General features: G+C 33.3%; 1 protein-coding gene across 1 annotated transcript in view; it reads left to right on the top strand.

The window, feature by feature from the left end:
- The window catches only part of PCDH11X (protocadherin 11 X-linked), a 944,132-nt gene that overhangs the window by 97,326 nt on the left and 820,535 nt on the right, over positions 1 to 26,271 (top strand). The window contains exon 6 of the mRNA XM_004377548.3: positions 10,183 to 12,681. Within this exon, the coding sequence (XP_004377605.2) occupies positions 10,183 to 12,681 (2,499 nt within the window). The remainder of the gene's footprint in view (positions 1 to 10,182; positions 12,682 to 26,271) is intronic.

Raw genomic sequence — 26,271 nt, 5'->3', positions numbered from 1 at the left:
GATGCAGTCTCTGGTTTATGTGGCCCCTTCTGTCTCTTGGGCTAATTCTTTTCTTGGGACTTTGGTGGTCCGCATTCTCCTTTACTCCAGCTGGGTTGGGACCAATTGATGCATCTTAGACGGCCGCTTGCTAGCTTTTAAGACGCTTGACGCCACTCACCAAAGTAGTATGCAGAACATTTTCTTTATGTGTTTCATTTCATTTTTGATGACTTCCAGTTTTCCTAGATTTATATTTAGTACACTCCACATTCTGATTATTAATGGATATTTGCAGCTGTTTGTTCTCATTTTGAGTTATGTCACATCAGCAAATTAAGGTCCCAAAAGCTTGACTCCATCATTAAGGTCGACTCTTCTTTGAGGAGGCAGCTCTTCCCCAGTCGTACTTTGAGTGCCTTCCAACCTGAGGGACCCATCTTCTGGCACTATTATCAGACTGTGTTCTGCTGCTATTCATAAGGTTTTCACTGGCTAATTTTTTTCAGAAGTAGACCACCAGGTCCTTCTTCCTAGTCTATCTTAGTCTGGAAGCTCTGCTGACAACTGTTCACCACGGGTGACCCTGCTGGCATTTGAAATCCTAGTGGCATAGCTTACAGCAGCACAACAACATGCAAGCCACCACAGTATGGCAAACTGACAGATGAGTGGTGGACTGACATACACGTGGTGTTATGTTTAGGACTGCTTTTAATCAGCCTGCTAAATGAATGAATATTCTGTTGGGCTACCTCTTACCTCTCAAACACCAGATCAGTGTTTTAGTGAGCAACAATACAAAAAAAAAAAGAAAAATCTTATCAAACACAAGATGCAGCTGTTCTCCCATGAAACCTTTCATGATTTCCATTTATTCACCTAGGCCTTGATTAAAATGAGCCATCCTTGATTAGTTTCTGGCAGTTTGAAACTCCATTTGCCCCAAAGATCAAAGATTTGAACTGTTCTTGCAATGATTACCATTTCCAACAGTATATGATCCATGACAGATTTGTCATTACTTTCTCTCAAGAAAATTTACCATGTTTATCCATCTGTATAATGATATCCACTTAATCAATATTCAAAGGCCCTGACACACAGAACAAATGGCCTTTACATGTGATATAGAAACTGAGATACTGTTTTGGAAAAAAAGAAATTTCTGGGCTCTGAGTATCAAGTCCGACAGAAATTGGTTGAGACCTCTTAACAAATCACAGGTAGAAACAATCAGAGATAGAATGACTCAAGAAGCCCTGATACTTAGAAGATAAAATGCCTTCATAACACTTTAGATTTTGTAACAGCTCCCCTTGCTCCTAAAGGGGAGTTATCCTAGGTATTGACTCTCTCTACCTGACGTTCTCTCTGATACACTGGAGCAGAAGCATCTTGAATTTTATCTTCCTGATATTAATAAGCATCATTCACTGGGGCCCACCACCATCATTACCATCAACAGTTACCTGGTTAGATTTGTAGCAGTATCTATTAGTGAAATATCATATTTTCTACTTTCTTGAAGGGTAATCTTTTGATATAGTTTGACCTAATCATGGATTTTAATTAAAATTATTAATTAAATTACCTTACTTCCTTTTAATAATAATTCAGATAAAATATACAGCAACATAAAATGCTTTTGGCTAAGGTTAGGCTTTTAAGAGTATTTTCCATGGAATATACACTACTTTATACTAACTATAAAAAAAATGACAGTGAATTCCAATTTGAGAATTTGGCTCATCTTAATTTAAGCATATAGATAACTACACTCTTAATTATTTTAAGAGCTTTTTCTGTGGTTTCTTTTTTATGAAATGTATCAAATTCCTTAAGGTGGTAGAGTAGTTTTTTGAATGGACAGGAAAGTAACCTTGTCGGTGACTCAGTGGCCTGGGATAAGGAAACACAGGTGTGTTGTTGTTTTGTTTTGAGTAGTGATTACCTGATGATTATCTCCTGCCTAAGGATTCTTTACAGGAGCCCTGGTGGGACAATGGTTAATTGCTCTGCTGCTAACCCAGTGTCTGACCTCCTCCAACCCCACAGGGGGGATGGAGAACCAACATCAACAGCCCAAGGCTGGTTCTCATGAGGTGGAGGTCAAACATGCCTCCTCTCTCTGCCATCTTCACCAATTCTGACACCAACAGTCCCTCCCACAGCACTCCACTGGGTTCGATAATTAATTGCAATGGCCACACAGAACTCACAGACCATACTCACAATTATGGGGTTTATTAGGGAAGTAACAGTTACAGTTCAGGCTCAGGAACACTCAGGATACAGTTCTTCCATCAGGGTAGCCTCTTCCCAGCTGTGTTCTCAGGCACGCTTCTGCCTGGCCCTATGCCTCTCCCTAAAGGCTCTCAGCTTTCTCTCTCCATGGGCTGGGATGCCCACCATGCTGTCTCCCACTGCCGGGTCTTCGCTGCTGCGTCTCTTCTGCTGGTCTCTCCTTCCTTGGTGGTGTGGGCTCCTCCTCTCTGCTGTGGAATTGACTCTCTTTTAAGGCAAAACTGACCAATCCCCTTGGTAGGCCACAATTACCCTGTCACACAGTCCCACCCAATCATCCAGGTGAGAGTTACAAGACCATGGCTAGAAAGGCCACACACAAAAGTAATTAATCCACCGCAGGTTGTCAGTTCAAACCAACCCCAGTGGCTCCATGGGAGAAAGCCCTGACAATCTGTTTCCATAAACATTGCAGCCAAGAAAACCCTATGGGGCAGTTCTACTCTGTCACATGGGGTTGCTATGAGTCAGAATCGACTTGATAGCACCCAACAACAAGGGTTCTCCATAGTATAGGCATTCTTGCCAGCATCAGTATTGTTCTTAGTTGCTGTTGGCTCATGGCGACCCCATGTGTGCAGAGTAGCACTACCCCATTGGGTTTTCAATGCTGTGACCTTTCCGAAGCAGATCTCCAGGTCTGTCTTCCAAGACAGCTCTGGGTGTGTGGGTGTGTTAGAACTGCCAACCTTTCTGCTAGTAATCAAGCATTTAACCGTTTGAACCACCATCAATAAGGCCTTTCTTTAAAGATAGTTTCATGGAACAACCATTGAATTCAAAGTCAGGCAGCTTGGCTTTCAAACCTACACCAGCAGTATGATCATGGACAAGTCACCTAACCATGTCCTTTCTCTTAAGTGGAAAAAGAAGGCTAGATTGTGTCTGCAGTCCCTTCAGTACTAGTCTTCAGTGATTCGATATACTGTATTCTGTTTTCTTATGAATCCGGCTCATATAACTTGAGCACAAGGGAGCAGCTGCTAAAAAGAGCTGATTAGCAACAATTAGGAGTGACATTTCATTTGTTTTGTGTGTCTTCTCAATTAAAAGCAGGTAGTCATTAAAATCACATGCTCAAAAATATATTCCTTAAAAGAAAATATTTTCAAGTAAAATGTAAAATATTAAAATCTATGGGATCAAGTCCAAATTGTATTTCAAATATTTGCATAGTGTTAAAGCTTTTTCTATATTATAGAGCATGCTTAGCCATTGTAAGTTTTAGAAACTGGAGGGAGAGAGAGCATAAATGAATCAAATAAGAAAGAATGTTGAATTATTATATATACTAGGGATAAAATGATTGGTTTTCTCATAGGAAGCTAATACAATGAATCAGATTATGTCTCTTCTTTCAATTATGCATCTCATATTTATTTAATATTTTTATTTTTTCCTAAAGTCAAAATCTAGCTTTTCAAATCTAACTGAATAACAGACTGAAATACAAATTTGGAAACCTTATGATTGGATTTGTTTTAATATCCAGCTTGTTCTCATGGATATAACAACACTGATCCCTTTCAATTAAATCTTCTGTGTTAAGAAATTTTAACCTGAGCGTTTATTGCAGATAAAATATTCAATGTGTTTAATTATTTTCCCAGATTGAAGACATAGGATAGTTACAGGGAAACTAGGCCAAAAAAAGAAATAGATTGTATTTATCATAAATATCATCATAAAAATTCCAAAGTAAGGGAGCAGTAACACTTTAGGACAGAATTTAGCACAAAAATTATAATAAAAAATCTTTCTGATTCTACTCTTTCTTCAAAAAGTGAAAAACAAACTGTTCCTAGTGTTGATATCTGATAAAGTAGAGAGAAAAAAATATGAATTTTGGAGGCAAAATTAAAATGAAAAAAAAAAAAAAAACAGAGACAAAAACACACAACATTGTTCTATAAAAAAGACATTGATAAGTCCCAATAGATAAAAGAACAGAATATATAAAATCTTAAGCCCTGTGTGTGGCTTTGCCAAAATTAACACTAGTAGTATTAACATTTTAATGTAAAGTCATTCCTTCTGAAGGGAGTTGGTATTTCCTTATACGTTACTCTTTTTGCTAATGTGTCTTTAAAGTAGGGAAGAACGTGAATTGATGACTTCAGGGTTAGTGACAAATATGTGACTAACAGCTCAGGTCATTTTACTTGTAATTCATTTTTTATTGCATTTCCCTTGACAGTGCTACAAATGAATGTTGAAAGAAATGTTTTAGAAATAGTGCATAAAATTTAAATAGTACCACAATATTAAATATGTGAGAAACAGTTGTTATTCTCCCTGCTAGTTTTAGGCATCCTGTAGGAATGCAAGACACATTTTAGTGGAATAAAGGTAAATTTATTATGTTGTTGTTATTGTGTGCTGTCGAGTTGATTCTGACTCATAGCGACCCTATGAGTGTCCATTTTATTTACGTTCAGAATATTAAGTTTACCTCTCTAACATTTTCTAAAATAAAATTGTGGCTTTATCCATTTGAAGCTATGTTCTTGTGTTTCTCTGGCTCAAAGGTGTATCAGTCAGGAACAGTAAGAAAAAAAAATGGAAACTTAAAAAAAAAATCAGGTCGATTCTTGATAAATCGAACAGTGATAGAACTCAGATATAAATTTTTAGTCTTTCCCCCAGCATTCCTCAGTCAACAGAGTAAACATTTTTACTTAATCAGTTTTGGAATCCAATCTCTTTGGAACGATTTTTAGTACTTACTGGCACTCTGTACGTTTTCTGGGCAATTGTACCAGATTTATAGCTCTGGAAGTGCCGTGTTATTTATTACCTTCCGATAGGCAGTGGAATGGTGTCTTGCAGACGCATATGTCAAAAATGTTAAAGTTTAGTACAGTGGCCCAGTTAATTCTTTCCCAGAACAATTGGAAAAAATACAGCTTTTAATTTGGCAAAAAATATCCTTTATTCATTTTTTCCCAAAAGCAAAAATACTTCTCTTGGCAGTTTTCATGTTGAACACCAACTTTCTTTTCTTTGATTTTATAAACACCTACAATGAATTAAAGTCTCAGATGGGCTTAACATCTTGCTTATTTCAGAAGCTTTTGTCATGGGTTTACAACCGCAAAGATTATTTTTGTATTTAGGAAAAAATATCACTCACAAATGAAATAAAAAGTCTTTGCATTACATGATGTTGTTACCAAGTCCATACATTTTTCTTGACCCTGACTTAGCAATTTTATGTATTTCAGATCAGTGCAGTTCAGGAATCAGAATCCAGAATCAACATATGACATGTTGTTCATGTCTTTCACCCAGTTTATGTTATATGTTGGTTTTTTCTCTGAGTTTTTAAAAAATTATCATTTGTTTGTACATATGTGTGTTTGACAGATGAAGTGTTTTGTATTTTATAACTAATACACTGGCCACACACCACTTTTAGTATTTGTCATTATGTCTTCTGAAAATAAAGATTTACAACTATGTTGTAAAATTTTTCTAGGGATTGACACTTTAGCTTAACTGAAAAGAGTAATTTCATAAAATAATTGTGAAATGGTTTTTGGGCAGTTTTATTAAAGTGAAAGGAAAAAAAAAAAACCCTTAAATTAACAATTACAGGGTATTCCTGTGACTATACAGCCTGAGAATTAAAAACAAGAACAACCAAACTCTGCTCTTCTCCTATTATCTTTTAAAATAGGAACTATCCTTTTAATTGATGGATTTATTCATTTAACAACTGCATATTGAATATGTTCATACATGCCAGGTGCTGTCTCTTTAGAGATTGTACGTGTAAACAAAGCTTCTTACCATTTTACAGTACACTCAAATCCATCGGTGTATTGATTTTGTCAGTTGCTGTCGAGTTGGCTCCGACTCGTGGCGACCTTACGTATAACAGAAGGAAACATTGCTTGTTTTTGCGCCATATTCATGACCGTTGGTATGTTTGAGTCCATTGTTGTGGTTGTATCAGTGTATTAGGCTGAAGTAAATTACAGAGAGATACACACATATGAATGATAGCTAGTGCTCTCACCAAAGACTGAAAATTTGGAAGAGATATCTAAGGTTTTGCTCAGGTGGGAGTTTGACTCAATAGATAAGGGAAAATAATTTAGACAGGATTGGAATTCAAGATACTACAGCTCAATTATCACAAACTTTTTACTTTTTGTATATGGGGCAAGTCTATGCTAAAGTTAGGGAGATAATGAATTATGGAGGCATGCATCTTTATTTCTCCCTTTCCGCTTTACCACTGCTTTCATATCATGGTCAAACATCTGGCCAAAGGCTTCAGTTTTTTCATTGCCCACATGAGTGTGAATGTCGGTTAGGGTAACTGCCATGAGTAGGACTACTGTGGGGTCTGTGTGTTAGTCCTTCTTTATTCTTGAAGGAGAAGAGACGGAGGAACAACCTTGAAATAGTCATTCAGTGACTACTCTGGCATCACACTTTGGCACAAAACTTAAATATCTGGCTGAAACTTTGTTGAAAATTATTTACGTATGACATGTAGGCAACTCCTGTTCAAATTCCTTGGAAAATATGAATTTAAATAGGTAAACTAGCAAGCCATTTGTAGAACTGTAAATACCTAGGTGTGTGTGTAGGGGGTGGGGAATTATGCTAGGCAATCACCTGGCTGAACATAGTTTATGACATCTTCAAACATATAGTTCAATAGAAATTTCTGCAGTAATGGAAATGTTCTATGCCTGTGCTATCCAATGCAGTAACCACTAGCCAGATGTAGCTTGAAATGTGGCTAATGCAACTGAGGAACTGAATTTTTAGTTTTATCTAATTTTATTTGATTTATATTTAAGTGGCCTTTTATGGCTATTACCTGTCAAATGAGAGCACAGTCACACAAAATAGAAGAGCAATAGGTACATTATCCATAAGCTGCTATGTATCTTTAATTATCACGTTGAACATTAAAAAAATTTAAGATTACTATCACTTTACATAAACTGATTAAAAAATAGTGAAATGCTGGCCTTGGATTTTTTTCAACTGATAAATTTGTCTTTGTTTTCGTCTCTGATTTAAAATTCAGATACATAAGGCAGATACATAAAACTAGAAACTAAAAATGTATAAACATGAAACACATAAAAATAGGTACATAAGAAAAAATTAAAACTAGCATAGTCTTTTTTTCTTAGATGTATTAGAGTCATGAATTGGGTAACTGGGTCTGAAACTCAAGAACTTTAGAGCATTTACTTGTTCTTTTCATACAATATTATATAGTCTAGTTTCCAGTTATATAATAATATTATGGTAATAATATTATTATATAAGATATTATAGTAATAATATTATATAAGGAGAAAAACTAGACCATATAATAGTATAGTTTATATATATATATTTTAATACATATACTACTATTTATTAGTATATGTATATATAATAAATATATGCATTATATATTTACATATCTATTATAGCAATAATATTATAATAAGGGGAAACTAGACTATATAATAATACATAAACCTCTAATAATACCCTATAACGTCCACTCATAGTTCTTGTTAAAATGTGATTATTCTTTTATCATATATATCTGTTAATATCAATACCATCAGTTAATACTGTGATCATCAATGATTTTCTCTCATGCTAGCTGAGATTTAATTTCCATTAGGGTAGGAACTATGTTTACTCACCACCATATCCTCAGTTTCTAGGAGAATACTGTGGTCATATTAGTCACTCAATTATGGCATACCAGGAATTAACAGAGTAATATTAAGTGCCATGGATTTTTTATGAAGTAGAATTTATAAACTATTTTTTCTACCCATGAATGAGATATTCTGCATTTGAACATTCTTAAAAGCCTTTTGGAATATTATTGCAAAAATAAAATTATAAGTAATCACTAAGTTAATTTAGATAAAATTATAATAGTAAATATGTTTCGTTTATAATTTATAGTACTCTCATTAAATTCTAATTTTTATTCTTAAAATATGCAGTTTAAGAAGTAGATTTAAATTTGGTAATTTTCACATGTGTCAATAAATATAACAAGAAAAATGTTTCCTTTGCTATATAATTTATTCAAAGAAAAATCCAGATTTTTGTTCATTTATATGAATTAAAATGTGAATAGAATGCTTTTCTTAGTTATATGAATTAAAAACAAGATAACTAATACACATTGAAATTAAAATAAAAAAATCACATTGTAGAAAACCAATTAGTTTATATTTCTGATATGCCACCTTAAATTTCATGATAAGTATCTATGTCTTCCACCAAGGTATATTATGCTTCTGCATATGGAGAAAAGTATAAGTAAATCTCAATGCAAAAAGAAAAAAATTCAATAGTTTGTAGAAATATCTCTAAGCAATTCATAAGAGAAAAATGATTTTTTGTACTTGGATATTACACAAGATTTTATCTATTACTTTGGTAAATAAAGAGATAATATGATACAGAATGTATTTATAAACTGACCATATGTTCTAGAAGTCCCAGAAAACCTGATATCGTTTATTAGTGTCTAACCTTTAGGATGGAGCCCTGGTGGCACAGTGGTTAAGAGCTATGGCTGCTAACCAAAAGGTCGGCAGTTTGAATCCACCAGCCTCTTCTTGGAAACCCTATGGGCCGGTTCTACTCTGTCCTGTAGAGTTGCTATGAGTTGAAATCGACTGGATGACAGCAAGTTTTTTTTTGTTTTTGGTTTTTCAACCTTTAGGATCTTATTTTAGACACTGGTATGTCAAAACTATAAACAAAAAATTTAGATGTTATCTTGTTCTTTTATGACAGAGCACAAGAATGCAAGATCAATATCTGATCCTTGCCGTGTCAGCAACTTTTCTGTCCACAAATATATTGGGGAATTAACACACACACATATTCATAAATCATTCATGTAATAGGAAGAGGAATCCTAAGGTACTCTTCTGATCTTTTCTTCATACCCTCCAGTACCTTTATATCTTACTCTTTTCTGACAAAATCTTACAGCTATCACTGTACAGGACTCCTCCTGAGAGCCAGTCTACAGTACTCCTCAGTCAACTTGCAGGATCATTGTTTATCTGTGTAGAACACATCTTATTGGAGTTTGGAGAGAGGCTGTTTTTTTTTTTTTTTTTCAAAATTCTCATATCATGACCTCCTGGGTATAAAGAGAAAATACATGCTGCCCTAAGCTATATTTTCCTATTGGACATTTCAGCACATCATTTTCAAAAAGTTCATTAACTTTGTGTTGTTACTCCAGAAAAATTTCATTTTTAGTGTCTGTTCTTATAGGAAAAAATGAAAATTCTTTATATTTTATGCAGGTTTATATTCTAATTAGAGACTGTGTATTTTTTCCCTCTGCAAAAGGTGTCAATTGTATTTATTAGATATTATAAACATGTTAATGCCTTGGATGGATATTTTATACTTGATTGTTATTTTTGGTGGTGAAAAAGCATCCCAGCTAACTGAAATCTACAGTAACAATTTAAGTCATTTGGAGTAACCATGAATTACTCCACTTTTTTATAATTCACTTATTATAACTTCATTTATCACATGAAATTTAGTGACGATTATTTTTAAAATTCCTTATACTCCTTCCTTTTGAAAACTTTTAATAATTTAAATAAATGAGTTACATTTATTACTATAAAATGCTCTAACCTGAAACATTACAGACCAACTTCTAGCACAACCCTCTAATTTTACAAACGCCTAGATAAATTAAGCAACTTGCTTGCAGTTACAATATCAGTTATAGGCAGAGCTGGAACTTAGAACCCATGTCTTCTGGCACCTATTTCTGAGCTGATCCTACTATATCATAGAGCTTTAAAGACATTGAAAACTGATCTCATTACATTATTACATAAGTTAAAATATATTTCATTCCATGTTTTCCAGGGTCAGAGTATATTTGGGCTTGATGTCATTGAAACGCCAGAAGGAGACAAGATGCCACAACTAATTGTTCAAAAGGAGTTGGATAGGGAAGAGAAGGATACATATGTAATGAAGGTAAAGGTTGAAGATGGCGGCTTTCCTCAAAGATCCAGTACTGCTATTTTGCAAGTAAGTGTGGCTGATACAAATGACAACCACCCAGTCTTCAAGGAGAAGGAGATTGAAGTCAGTATACCAGAAAATGCTCCTGTAGGTACTTCAGTGACACAGCTCCACGCTACAGATGCCGACATAGGTGAAAATGCCAAGATTCACTTCTATTTTAGCAATCTAGTCTCTAACATGGCCAAGAGACTATTTCACCTCAACAACACTACTGGACTTATCACAATCAAAGAACCACTGGATAGGGAAGAATCACCAAACCACAAATTGCTTGTTTTGGCAAGTGATGGTGGATCAATGCCAGCAAGAGCAATGGTGCTGGTAAATGTTACAGATGTCAATGACAATGTACCTTCAATTGATATAAGATACATCATCAATCCAATCAACGGCACTGTGGTTCTTTCAGAAAATGCTCCACTCAACACCAAAATTGCTCTTATAACTGTAACAGATGAGGATGCTGACCATAATGGAAGGGTGACATGCTTCACAGATCATGAAGTCCCTTTCAGATTAAGGCCAGTATTCAGTAATCAGTTCCTCCTAGAGACTGCTGCATATCTTGACTTTGAGTCCACAAGAGAATACGCCATTAAATTACTGGCCGCAGATGCTGGCAAACCTCCTTTGAATCAATCATCCATGCTCCTCGTCAAAGTGAAAGATGAAAACGACAATGCTCCAGTTTTCACCCAGCCTTTCATAAGTCTTTCTGTTCCTGAGAATAACTCTCCTGGCACCCAGCTGACAAAAATAAGTGCAACAGATGCAGACAATGGGCGTAATGCTGAGATCAATTACCTGCTAGGTTCTGATGCTCCATCTGAATTCAACCTGGATCATCGTACAGGCATCCTGACTGCAGTGAAGAAACTGGATAGGGAAAAACAGGAAAAATATTCTTTCACAGTTCTGGCGAAAGATAATGGGATGCCACCCTTGATGGCCAATGCCACAGTCTTAGTGACCGTTCTTGATCAGAATGACAACAGCCCAATTTTCACTCACAATGAGTATAACTTCTATGTCCCTGAAAACCTTCCAAGACATGGCACAGTAGGACTAATCACTGTAACTGATCCTGATTATGGAGAAAATTCTGCAGTCACTCTCTCGATTTTAGATGTGAATGATGATTTCACCATTGATCCACAGACTGGTGTCATCCGACCAAATATTTCATTTGATAGAGAAAAACAAGAATCTTATACTTTCTATGTAAAGGCTGAGGATGGTGGTAGGGTATCACGTTCTTCAACTGCTAAAGTGACCATAAATGTGGTCGATGTTAATGATAACAAACCAGTTTTTGTTGTCCCTTCTACCAACTACTCTTATGAATTGGTTCCACCATCCACTAATCCAGGAACAGTGGTCTTCAAGGTAATTGCTGTCGATAGTGACACTGGCATGAATGCAGAGCTTCGTTACAGCATTGTAGGAGGAAATACAAAAGATCTGTTCATAATTGACCAGACAACAGGCAACATTACACTGAAGGAGAAATGTGTAGCTGCAGATCTTGGTTTACACAGACTGGTAGTCAAAGCTAAGGACTTGGGACAACCTGATTCTCTCTTCAATATTATAATCGTTAATCTATTCGTGAATGAGTCAGTGACAAATGCTACACTGATTCATGAACTAGTGCGCAAGAATATTGAAAAACCAGTGACCCAAAATATTGAGACAACTGACGCATCCTCACCAACCAGTGACTATGTCAAGATCATGGTTGCTATTGTTGCTGGCACCATAACTGTCATCCTAGTAATTTTCATCACTGCTGTGGTAAGATGTCGCCAGTCCCCACATCTTAAGGCTGCCCAGAAAAACAAACAAAATTCAGAATGGGTTACTCCGAACCCAGAAAATAGACAGATGATAATGATGAAGAAGAAGAAGAAGAAGAAGAAGAAGAAGCATGCCCCTAAGAACCTGTTGCTTAACTTTGTCACTATTGAAGAAGCTAAGACAGATGATGCTGACACTGATGGAAACAGCATCACCTTAGACCTTCCCATTGAGCTGGAAGAGCAAGCCATGGGTACCTACAACTGGGGTACAACACCTACTACTTTTAAGCCTGATAGCCCTGATTTGGCCCGGCATTACAAATCTGCCTCTCCACAGCCTGCCTTCCAGATTCAGCCTGAAACTCCCCTGAATTCGAAGCACCAGATCATCCAAGAACTGCCTCTCGATAACACCTTTGTGGCCTGTGATTCCATTTCTAAGTGTTCCTCCAGCAGTTCTGATCCCTACAGCGTTTCTGAGTGCAGCTATCCAGTGACAACCTTTAAGACCCCTGTGTCTGTTCACACCAGACCGGTATGTAATTCAAATTTCTAACTGAAGTTTCTAACTTTATTTTATTTTTTATTATTTTCATTTGAAGTAGAGCTTTATAGAATCGATTGAGTTCAAAACCTGAACCCGTTGCCGTTGAGTGGATTCCAACTCATAGTGACCCTATAGAGACCCTATAGGACAGAGTAGGACTGCCTCATAGGGTTTCCAAGGAGCGACTGGTTGATTCGAACTGCCGACCTTTTGGTTAGCAGCTGAGCTCTTAACCACTGCGAGAGAGAGAAAGAGAGAGAGAGAGAGAGAAAGATATATATGGATTCATTTAAGTTTGGTAGAAAATCAGAATAAAATGACTGATGATTTAGGAAAATTAGGTGTAGAATGATAATTGTAATAGGGGTAATTTTGTCTGTAGATGGCAGTATTATGCTTCTTCCTAGAGAATATATTGGAAAAACTAAATCAAAGTAGGGTTGTAACACTGTCCTCAGTCAGTACCATTGTGTGCATGAGTTTCAGAACAGTCTAGGCTAGGTACATCTCAGTAAAACTTTTCAAACTCTGATAAGCACCTCTTAATACTAATGATGTTGAGAATTCCAGATTGCCTGGAAAAATCTGTGTCTACCCAAGGTGTCTAAATAGCACCAAGAGATCTGCTGCATCCCTCCCCCAGCCATGCCCCTCCCCGCCAGTGTTATTTTCAGGTCAGGAACTCAACGTTATTCCTGTTCATAAATATCTATCTTAGTTCACAGAATATAACAAGATTGGAATTAGAAAAATGAGGATACATGATTCTTGTTCTCATTTTTCCAGCTAGAGAATGAAATATATATGAGACCCCTATTTTAGATATCCGTTTAAATATTTGCATATTTATGCAAGATACTTAGAACCTTTCCGTAGACATTCTTAAGAGATAATAACTTTTGAAAAATGAAATATGTTTGTTTTTTATAAGGGGCATGAAGGAAAATATGTGCAAATTAAGATGGAAGAAGTTTGTGCAGAATGATTTAAAACCCAAGAAATTTATGAAAGGAAGAGTTTGCATAGTGCTTTTTATCTGTATTCCATAGGGAAAATGAAAAAAAAAATCTACAAATTCATAAGTAAATTATTTGTTTTCTTGTTTCCTTAATAAAGTCAAGTGTTATAATCCATCTACATTTTTTTCTCTTGAAATCATGCCACATATTGACTTCATTATTTTGTATGTCTTAATCTCAGTTTCAATGAATAAAGGCTTTTGAAAACCTATTCAGGCTTAACAAAATGGTAGCAGCGTGAAAGACGGAATAGGTTTCCTCTCACCAAAACTTAGAGATAGTATAGAAATCTATCAGGTTCAAGACAACAATGAAAATAATTTACCATAGGTTTGGAAATGGCTTTAAGAACCAAGTTCATTCAAAGATATGCACAGTTAAATTACACAATGGTATTAACCTTTCTTTGTTAAACACACAATGCAGGTAAGGTCCTTATTCAGTTGTGAGTGGATTTTTGTTACAGTAGGTCGACAATTATGCTGTTGCAAATGGCAAGATAGAATACTAGTGTTTGTGTGGAGAGTTTCTGTTATGCTTTGAACGAGTTTACAGGGCACTGGTTATTTCTAAAATTTGGATGAACCCCATGTTCCCTTCCTAGGTAGATCTTAGGTAAGTGACACACATAATAGATGTCTAACATCTCCTCATGGTGTGTTTTTGTTTATAGTTAACCATTCGAAAGAACACCCTAATTATACAATTCTTATCATTATTATTATGCATTTCAGAAGCATTTCTCAACAGAAAAGTATCCTTTATTATGAACACTTTATGTATGTTGTGTATCCTAATAGCACTTTTTCCTGGGCTAAATTTGTGATTAGTTTTAAAAGAATATTCAAAGAGTGGGATTTGTGAATTACATTTGCAGATTGTTATTTTTAATAGATTGGTTCATGAAGCCAATTAAAAGAGCAAATTCTGGTTTCAACTGCTTTGGAAAACCTGGAGAAGTTTTATGAGCTAGACATTTTTTATGGAAGTATGTGAATATGTAGTAAGCAAGGCATGGATGAAGAAAAAAACTGAAGTGTTTGATAACTATTTTCTTCTTTCAGTTTTTTCATATTCTATAATTCTTTAAAATTCAATAAAGTTGATAACTTTTCATGATGGCATTTTATACTATTTAGCTAAGAGACTTTGTCCTAAGCAGAGGACAAATGACTTCATGAATTAGGAGAAATATGAAAAGTAAATGCTAATATGAATAAATTATTGGACATTATTAGTTTTTATTAGCTTAAAGGACTATCTTAGAATAGTGAGTTCTGAGATAACTTATTCAATGTTTTCATATCTTAAAAAATAGCTAAATAGTAGATTTTATGTCATTGGTTCACAGTTGTTTCATATTCATTGCTAAGTATCTTCCAAAAATGAGTTGGGGAACTTAAGCAGACGAATGTGATACTAAAAATAATTTGAATCTTTATATTTTGTGCTGCATTTGCAATGTTCTTCACCCTTTCTATATACTCTTCCACTTGTGATTAATTCCAGAAGAGGCATCTTATATTTACTGACTGCAGAATGCTAACAAGATAAGTGAGCACTGAAAAAGAAACCATATATTTAAAAATTCAAATAGAGTACTTGTCTTTTTTTATAAAGAAACATCATATAAAATGGGAGAAAATATCTGCCGATACTATATAAATTCATTGTTCCTTAAGGGAATTCTGACAGTGGGAGAAAATATTGCTGTTACCAGAAGGCAGAAATAGTCCAATGAATTTTATACAAAGTGAGGAATGTATTTTCAAGAAGATGGTTTAGAGTGCTGTTTACATTTAGTTCATTACCCATAAGAATAGAAGTACAGGCAGTCCCCGGGTTACTAATGAAATCCATTCCTGTGTCTTTAAGTCGAATTTGTAGATAAGTCGGAACAAGTGCATACAATTCTTATTTAGTCTTACATGTACTTTCGTGCAAGAAAAGGCTTGAAGCCTTTCACTGATTTGAAAGCTGCACATACAGCTAGTGAAGGTGATTGTGATGAAGAATTTGTTGGGAGTACGGGTGGTTAGTTCTATTGTTTCAAAGTGAGGGCAAGTCTATGTAACATTAAAGGGCAAGTAAGAGCTGTCCATAAGTAGGAAGTTCTTAATTCGAGGACTGCCTGTATAAAAGTGGAGAAATAAATAGGTTTTCAGTAGGCTGTAGGATATAAGGGGATTTATCAGAAATTTCATGTTTTAGAAAGGGAAAATACTTTCTATAGATTTTTTTTCTGACTCTAGTGTTCTGAAAAAAAGAACATTTATTAGATACCTTGATGTTAGCAAAGCATACATTGCATAAAGCCACCTATACCTGGGAAATAGGATGCTTTTCTTTGGTATAAATTTCTGCACTTATTCTGGAAGGCATTGTTGTACATATTGTAGTAGAAATGAGAAACATAAGATTTAAAAGGATGAATCTATAGATTACCTTCTTCTATGAACACCTTCAGTGTTTCAGAGCAAGCAGATAGCATTTGGTTGGTATGACCCTAGAAATACCATAAAAATAAATAACTATTTTAGAGTAAATTTTGGTAAATGTAATATAAAAGAGATATACTGCCAAAACTACGTCTTGCTTATGAAAGCAATCCTGTTAAACTGTGTGAAGATTATACACTTGAAAAATAGAGAAGCGAATAAAACTGAAAGTACAGTTTGTTTAAAGTACCATTTTTTAGAGTCTTTTATGAACGAGACACTGTCTTAGACATATATTTGAGGTACTTCATTAAAAAAAATTCCTAACAAATTTCTATGATTGGAGTTGGAATACTCTTATAATTGCAGAAATGAGGTATAAAGAATAGTGGAAATTTGGGACGTCTGTAAGATGTAACCATGCTATAGGTGTTATATCTAGATCCAAAATGATAACGGCAGACTGAGTTAGTTTGGAATAGGATTGGCATTCACCATAGTTAAGTTCAGTAGAATTGATTCTATGTATCTATTTTTTGATAATGTGAATCTTAGCCATGTAGCATGCTAGGCAACTAAGACTCCTAGAACACAATCATTGATTTTGATAACATGTTATTTTTCTTGTCCTAGACTGATTCCAGGACATCAACTATTGAAATCTGCAGTGAGATATAACTTTCTAGGAACAACATAATTTCATTCCCCTTCCAAAAAATTCCAGTGATTTGTGATTTCACAATTTGGCTAAGATTTTGTAATCTGAATTTTCCAGTGTAAAAGCAAGCAAAACAAAACCACTTTAAGATGGATTTCCCATTAAATCTTATACTTACTTTAGCTGATATCTGGCGATCAAAATTTAAAATTTATGGAAGAAACAGTGTAGTGAAATAACAGTTTTATCATGCTGTTTCTGTTTGCTTGCTCTGAATGACAACAACTGTGATGTAGTATAATACCTTCCTGGTGCACACACTGATGGTTAATACATCAAACATGAAAGATGGAATTACTTGCCCTGTCTGATTGCTGAAGAGTTAAACATCATCTCCGGGGGTTTGGAAGTGAAGCTGAACTATCCAAGCTACCCTTCTGAAAGGTATCCAGGGCAAGATATTTTTTTAAGACCAAAAAAATAAATACAAGCCAAAAAATTTTAATTCATTTTTATGAAAATGTTAACTAATAATAGTGTTGCTGAGAAATCACTTTAATTAGCTATCACTGTTTAAAAGTTGGAAAATATAAAATGATCTTATTGGTTTCTTATGTTGATTGTCATCATCTTTTTCTACTGCTTTCATCATTAATTATTTTTGTTGTAATCATGTTTCTTTTTTTAGTAAATACTGAAAGAGAAAACATTTTTTTCTATTTATATCTATCAAAAGGAGAATGTAAAGCTCTTTATACTCCCTGGTACTTTGAAAAAAAATTGCTATTTCTTATATTACGAAATATAACTTCAGTCATATTAGAGTAGAAACAAGGATTTAGGTAAGATTTTTTTTTTAAAGATGATATCTTAATTTTGAAATTGCCTAAGATGCTAGAGTCTCTTCTAAATAGATCTATTTTATTTTTCTGGCATTAAATTACTGAGCATATTTCATGGTTTTGAGTAATTCGCCACTTAAAATTAACTCACTTTTCACAGTATGTCGATTAACTCATTTCCTATACAAATGAGTAATTTCTTGAATTGGGTGTACGTTATGTTCGTTTAGAAAAGAATGATATGTTCCGAATTTATGCTGTAACTCTTAAGCTGTTTAAGCCTTACTAACATTACTAACAGAGTTTTAAAAAATCATGATTTCTTGGGATGAAAAGGGAGTATAAATGACCTTCATAATTATAGCATAAAGGTTATGTTCCCTGGCTTTTGATTCAAATACTTAATTGTCATTTTACCTTGAAAATGTGAATAAGATTTGGTCTATTGTGTACGTGCATTAAAATTAGTGTATTATTTGAAGTGTTCTTTGATGTAAAGGTATTTAGAAGAGGTTTATGTTCTATTTAGCACTTCGAAGTAGTGTAATTCTTGGATATTTGACCTTTAGGTAGTATTTTAAATAGTTTGATGTTAAAATTTAGTGTTTCTGTTGACTCAGTCAGAATCCCTTGTACCTCCCATGATGTAGAGTTTATCGAACATGCTATCTGGTTCTTTAAACATTAGTTAGTTGATTATAATGATTAATGATTATGAATGTAAGTATTTTTAATGGTAATGAAAAATGTCATGTAAGTAGAATGTTGTATTACATACTTATAAATCACTGTGTAAAAAATGCTTAAAATTAAAATTTACCTTTGTATAAGTTATTCATATAGAATCACTTAACAATTCCTCCCAATTTCTTCTTGGTAAATATTTAACTCAGATCATTCTAAAGTATATAAACATCTAGGCAACTTCTTATACTGCTGGAGACATTACCTTGCAAGTATCAAGATGTCCTGATAGTGGGGGGTTCTGCAATCCATAGTCTCAATTTAATTGTGAATAAAATGATGATGCCCAAGAGAAGGAATCAGCACTTCAAATATTCCATAATATAATACCATGGCTTCATGACCATTTGAGTATATAATTTTTATATAAATGCTTTATTCATATGAGTGTGTCATGACAACCCTGATCTCTCCTTTTCTGAATGTTCTGTGAACTAAGGGAGAATACCTCTTTTTTTTTTCACCTCAGTGATCCTTTCATTGATGACTCTAATAAGAAAAATCCCTAATTACTCCTTTGTATACATGAAAATGAGAATGTCTTGAAATACTTATCTGGAATCTCTGAGTGCATTCCTCAATAGTTTTATGAGTGTTTTCTTTGCAGAAGATGGAAATAGAAACTTTAAAGCTGCAAGTGTTTCCATCTCTCAAGAGTGCAGATTTTGTGAGAAAAGAACTTCTATCTTGTTTTCTATCCTGTTCTCTGGGCTAAAGCCTTCAGTAAACAGACTGGTGATGATGTCACCAAAGTGAGTCCTCTTTTTGTTATGGTGAACATAAATATTTATCAGTATAAACAATGATTATTTAGATTTAACTGTATTTAATATTGGACCATAGATGAAAATGCATTCTGCTTTTGTGGTTTGAATACCATTGATGTATCCCTCACCTATGCTTGAGGGAATAATGTTACCATTTGAGAAAAATACAAGAAGGCATTGAAACTAGTTTCCCACAAAAGCTAGAGAAGAGAAAAATAAGGAATTTTCCAAATTGATTTCTTCTTATCAGTTGATTTAGTGACATCTTTAATTTAATTGTTATTACATGTTTGTCTTAGAAGATATCAGATACCTTCCTACCTCTTGTCTGGCATTAGTGGTATCCTGGAATATTCTTACTGATGTGTCCTTTATAGTCTGTCTGCTTCTTATTCTAGTCAGTGAATAGGGAAAGACAAAAGGAAGGCAAATATAAAAATGAGTCATCATAGGTAAGAAAAAGAAACTTTCAGTGAATTTACAGAGGATTTTATCTATTGGATCGTAAGTAGACTACTAAGTGATAAGCCACAATATATTGTGTACTGCAAACAGTCAAAGAAATATTATTTTCTTTTGATGAAAGTCCAGAGTACATAAATAGAAAACAGATTTGTGAAATACATTCCCTCCTTTTACTTTAAATATAAAAATGCTTTATTTTTAAAAGTAAATACTTGAGCCATTACATTTCTTAAATTATTTTAATTTTCAGTGGTTTATATTTAAAAAATTATGAAACAATTTTAATTCTATCCATTAATTAATATTTTATGTGTAGAGCTTCCGTTTTCTCTGTTAACCACCCTGTCCACATTATCAAGGCAAATATATACAGTTTAGAATTTTCAAGTTAAAATTAGATTAGATTAAATCGGTCAACCACTATTTTTTATAAAATCTATTAATCTTATAATTTCTACACAAAATAATACAAACTTGTTTTACTGTTTTTTTGCCTGCATTTGTCACTGTTTAATTAGATTTCATAATTGTGTATCTAGCTAACAGTGGTGTGAAGCCTGGTCTCAACAGAAATGCTAGAGGACAAACAAATCTTAAGAGATCTCTTATGAACTTAAGCCACACTCTGTAAATGCTTCCTATAGGTGCTCTTGTGTGATAGACATGTTTTCTTAGATTTTGTGAAGCTTAGCTTTTGTTTGTCTATTTAAAATATTATTTAAAGGTAGTTTTGTAACATATTCAAAGGTGCTGTGATAATATACAGTTTTAAGTGTTGTATATAATCACTGTTTTTTTTTTAAAGAACCGTGCAAGTTTTTTTTTTATGCATTATGGGTATTCATACATGACATCTATGGTTGAATATGGTATTTAGAATTAGGATTAAACTTTTTAATTTTAGAGTACTCATAGGCTTTTATTTCCATCGTACATATAATACACATCCATTGTAAAAAATTTAGAAAATCATAGGTAGATTTTAGATGAAGAATTTTTAAATTATTTGGTTTGATTTAAAGCTAAATCAATAAGGTCTTCTTTTTAACTCACTTAGTAATTCTGTTTGAAGGCTCTATAACCTTTGGAAGTGGTGCCTTTTAAAATTACAGAATTATTCTGTTCTTTTTATATTATAAACTATCCACACAGAAATTTTTACATGTGTTGGTAATTGACTTATTTATAATGCATATTTTTATGTTTATAGATGTATGGAGAAATTCATGTAATAGTATAGCTTGATTAGTTGATAGTATAATACAGAGGCATGCTATATATTTCATCCATGAGGCTAACCTTCCCTCGATGAAAACATCAAGGCTTGATGAAAAAGCTTTCTTAGTAAAAAAAAAAAAAAAAAAAATCTAAATTCATGTCCAAATTTCTTTAGAACAAACAACCAAGATATCTAATTATTTACAAGGATTCTTACAGCCAACTCCTTCATCTTTTTCATAGTCTAGATATTCTCCATTGAAATTGCTTTAAATTTCCCTTTTTAAGTGATTAATTAGATTTAAATTTTCCACACATACACAAGTACTTTTCAAGGAGAAATAAGACTTTTTTGGTCCAGTGAAAAATCACAGGCAAATAGTTAAATTGATCTAATAATGAAACAAGCATTTCAATGGATTTTCTAAAAATATTTACATTTTTCTGTTATCCTGGAGCCTTACAATTATGAATTATTTATCGATTTACTCCATAAAATGTTATTCTCTTTGAAATGCAGTTAACCTTTAAAACATTTTCATTCTTTTTGTCCAATACTTGGCAGAAACATTAGATAACAGAAGAATGCTTTTATTAAATACTCAGAGAAAACTTTAAATGATACTATTTTTCCTTTATTCAATGATAGTTAAAAATAAACAAATATGTAACTCTGGTGAAAAATAGTGATTTTCAGAATCCATAAATTAAACTTTAAAATGTCTTTACTTGTTTTATTATGTAACAGTTCTAACTTCAATTACAAAATAAATGCAGATCACCAGGATGCTAATAACACGACCTTATAAATAGAGAAACTTGATCATAAACACTGTTAACTACACAAAAATATTTCCAATAATTCAAACATGTACTTCAACTAGTTATTCCATGTCACAGATAACCTTGATGTAATTAAAATTAGAAAACAAATTTGACCAACTTTTTTTGCCATGTAAACACAAACATAGTCTTGTACAAGGTTGGAACAAATACACAGAAATGAAAATGCATGGACTCTGGAAAACTAGTTTGTGAGCCCCTATATGAGAGACTTTATTTCATTAACATTTTAATTTATTTGATTATTTGTAATTCAAATTTATGTGGATTAGGTGCCTTTTTTTTTTTGCAGAACATTGTATACATTATTTCTGATCTTCAGATTAAATAAATTATTTTCACACAACCAGTTATTTAAGAGAAGGTGCTGTGTTCTCTTCCAGATAGGTATCATGGCTGTGTCTATATGATATCAAAACATTTGGAGGCAAAATATGTTTTCACTAATCATAGAGATATTTTGTCTATCTGACAAAATTGTTTGACTTTACAAAGGCACAGATTTTGTCTAATGTGACAGAATATTGTTATAGTTTCATTTTAGATAGATAAAAGTTTGACATGCTATATAATGTTATTATTATCTGAATCTAGAAATGAAAATTCACACGGTGCTACATATATGGCTGTACACACATCTATTTCCAAATGCATACAAATTATAGAAATGGTGAGGAACATACAATTAAGTCTTTTTAGGTGTAAGGATTGAAGGATCAATATACCAAACTCATGTTTGGAAGTTAATAAACCTAAGTTTGTTAAGAGGAAAATTCATTTTAATGTGATGCACAAGAAATTTAAACATAGTGGGATTAAAAAGTTGAGTTCAGTGTATGTATAGACACACATATGTTTGCATGTGTGTGTGCATATTTTTATCTAATTTCTAGCAAAAAAATGATATATAATTTAAACTTCAACCTAAAGACAGCTAGTTCAAAGATTGTGCTTGTATGTTATAGTGTTATTGTCTCTTTTTAAACTGTAATGCCTCAACTCCAAACTATAATCATCCTGTATCCTTTATATTATCCTATATATCATTTTTCATTTAGCAAAATTGCTGTCATATTCAGTGCATTCTGAATATGTGCTTATATATTTTTCCTTTTAATCAAAGTATTTTGGATCTAATGTAAGCATAGTACTTTTCTTCATAAAGTTTCCCTGTTTTCTGAATGATCAGAAATCCAGTAACATCAAAACATACATGAAAAAAAATTAAACTGCTTTTTCCTATCTAAGCACTAGTGTAGATTCTACTTCTCTTGCACACACATACACACACACAACAAAGTTAAATTCTCCTTCAGTAACAACCAATTTCTGCTCAGTTGGTATAACTAAAATGTGTCTTAAAAAGCCCATGAAAACAATCTTTTTTTTTTTTTTTTTTTGCGTTACTCCCTTACTTCCTTTGAATACCTTTGAAAACAAAACAGAGATGAGCCATTAAGCTCTTGGTTAGTGCTCTGTACAATGTCAGATTTGCAGTTTCATATGTCTGCAATTTTATGAGTTTCATTTATTTATGTTTCTATCAAAAGGCTATGAAATAGAGTTACCAGAATCATATAATACAAACATACATACATATGTATGTAGATACATACACACATACCTTTTTGTGAACAGCTCAATGTAGACAATTACCATAAATCATGGGAATATTTTTGAGGATAGGTCCAGTTTTTAGATTGGGCAATATGTACAATTTATTATCCATTCTCATTTTGAGTCGTGTTAGCACTGAGAACAACAGTGGAAGGAGCTCTGTAACATTAAAATTGTGAAGATGTAACATGCAAGGATATTCACAACAGTCAGTTTTAAAATCTTGTTTTTGTTTTGTAAGATGCAGCTGTAATTTTAAAAAGAATAAGTAGATTTTTGTGTGAATATATTAGAATGAATATTACAGAACATTTTTCAGCTGGAATATGTGTAGATACTAATAACTGGTTGTGTTTGATGTAATTTCAGCGAATAAAATGTGTGTAATCTGTGTAAAAAGTGAAATACCTATCAATAAAGTTGTTTTCTGCATTGCAAGAACACATCTTCTGATATTTTTTGAAGCGCTTGTTGTTAGCAGAGGTTACCAATTTCTATAATGCCATCAGTGATACTAAATAATTTTTAGCATCTTAACATCTTACAATTCTGTGTGGTATAACTCATTATCTGGCATATTGTATTAACCAGGACTTTATAGACTAGCATTTCTGTTCACCAACATTGTGACATAGCTTGATATTTTTCAGTCATTCCAAGACAATCAAGTAGATAGAAGTGAATCACATTTACTAAAGTTTTAATTTTGTGCATTTTGTTGTACTCAAATTGTTTGACTCTTAGGAATGTGGTGTCTTTTGTTAACCACTGTATTTGATAAAACATGCTAGATAATGGAGTTACCATGGGTTTAAATGAAATTTGTCAAATATTTCTCAAAAACACTTGATACGATCAAGGCAATGTGGGGAATGATGATAGTTAAGTTGAAGGATTGGGTGTAGGGGAGTAGGGAGGTGGGACAATTGAGATTCTTCCTTCTTTCCTATTAAAATAAACTGCCATCCCCCATAAGTTTAACTGAAAGTATGTTTAAAAAATTTCTTTCACTTTTTCAATGCAGAAAATCCCTGAGTATACCAGGTTTTTAAAAAAGAAAAAACAAGTAAAAGTAACAAAAAACCTCCATTTTTATCATAACAATTATGAGAGAATGTGTGTGTGTGTGTGAGAGAGAGAGAGAGAGAGGGAGAACACGACTAGCGAAGTACTTTGCATGTATTAGGTACTCATTTCAAATTTCATGGAATCTGATTGAACACTTTGCTTCTGAGCAGGCATGTAGCCTAAAACATTTTAGGAATCATCTTAAAGTTAACATTTCCCTCTCCTCAGTCACATTGAGGGAGCAACCAAATCCTGTTGATTTTACCTTTAAAATACCTCTGACATCTGCCCCTTTGTCAATTCCTTAGTTCAGATCTTCATTACCGGTTTACCTATTCCACTGGTAACAAGTTGCCTGCTTCTTCTTTTCATCTTTCCAATCCATTTTCTACCCTGTACCCAGAACACGATTTCTAAAACACAAATCTGATCAAGTGAATCCTATGACTGGAAAGCTTCCAAGTCCTTCCTCATTGTATATAGAGTAAATCCTCAATTACTGTATTTTTCAAGGGCCTTTCAGTCTTAACCAGGTCAATTTTTTCACCCTTATCTTCCACCACTCCATGCACCCAAGTTTTTGTCACACCCTGTTCCCTGACTATGCCATGCACTGGAAGACTTCATGATTTTTTACGATTTACCAGAATTATATTGAGCACTTGCTTTGGTTAAGACAATTCTTTGCGGACTATAAAAATAAGTAGACCAAGTCCAGTGAAGTAGAAGTGCAATAATAAGACAAGAGCACAAATAATTTTAATTCCCAATAAGATTATGGCAAAATACTACCTGTGCTTTTATTTAAAAAAAAGTATATATATATAAAGTATATATATATAAAAGCTTGTATGGGATCCTTTTCTCCTGTATCTTTCCTGCTTCTTAGCATTAACTTCACCTAATTCTTGTAAAAATAGAACCCTTCAAATAAACAACTATAACATAACTTTTCAAATATTAGTTTCTGGAAATTATTTCCAGAAAACTTCTGTTACATTATTTTACCTCATTAACTGTAGCAAAATTTTGAAGCATTTTTTCCTGCTATTTTGATCAAAAAGTATCAGAAGAAAAACTTAACCCATTTGTTGATCTGAATATAGTCCATATAACAAGAGACTAGGGAACCTGCTTTATATATTTATATATAAAATATATAATATATATATAAAAATATAGAATGTACTTCTTGGCACGCATATTGAAAGCAAATATACCACTTGCTTCCTAGAAATAGATGAGATAAAAATAAACCACATAGTTCTTAAATTAGTCCTTTTTTTTTCTTTTGTCCTTGTTCTGACAGAAGAAGTCTTTCTAAATTGCATGCAAGGAAGTATCTTCAGAAATTGGAGTTTTGTTTTGGCTAGTTTCTTTTTCATATCTTCACTAGACAGTCTTATATCGGAATGCTGGAACACCCACATTATTATAAAACAATTTCCATAGTGCCGGTTGTTTTACAAAATATTATAACTTCTTATTGTAATGTGAATGTTCACAACCATAAGTAGGGAAATGTTTCTTTAGCTCAGTTAAAATTATTAAGACGTTCCCAACAGCCAAGGTAAACTAAAAACTACTGTTAACATTCTTAGAGTGAAAGTCAGTGGCTATTTTCTTCAGTGCATATACTTGAGACTATAAGACCATTATAAAGGGGTAATAAAGTGGAAGGTTGCATATAAAAACAAGGTTAAGGACTCAAGAACAAGAAAAATATAGCAAGAGTAGCGCATTGCCACAGTTCTAGTGAACTTTCCTCTCGTGTGTGGTGTTTTATATTTTTATATTTTTCCCAAGTGGAAGGATTAGTATTAACAAAATATACCCTCTCTTTTCCTTCTTAATCTGATAGAGTCAGGGAATATTTTTCACTCTAATTTATTATTTATA

The sequence above is a fragment of the Trichechus manatus genome, unplaced genomic scaffold (assembly GCF_000243295.1).
Source record: "Trichechus manatus latirostris isolate Lorelei unplaced genomic scaffold, TriManLat1.0 scaffold00051, whole genome shotgun sequence".
Taxonomy (NCBI): Eukaryota; Metazoa; Chordata; class Mammalia; order Sirenia; family Trichechidae; genus Trichechus; species Trichechus manatus.
Note: the sequence above shows the minus strand (reverse complement) of the source record. Positions and strands in the feature narration are given on the sequence as shown.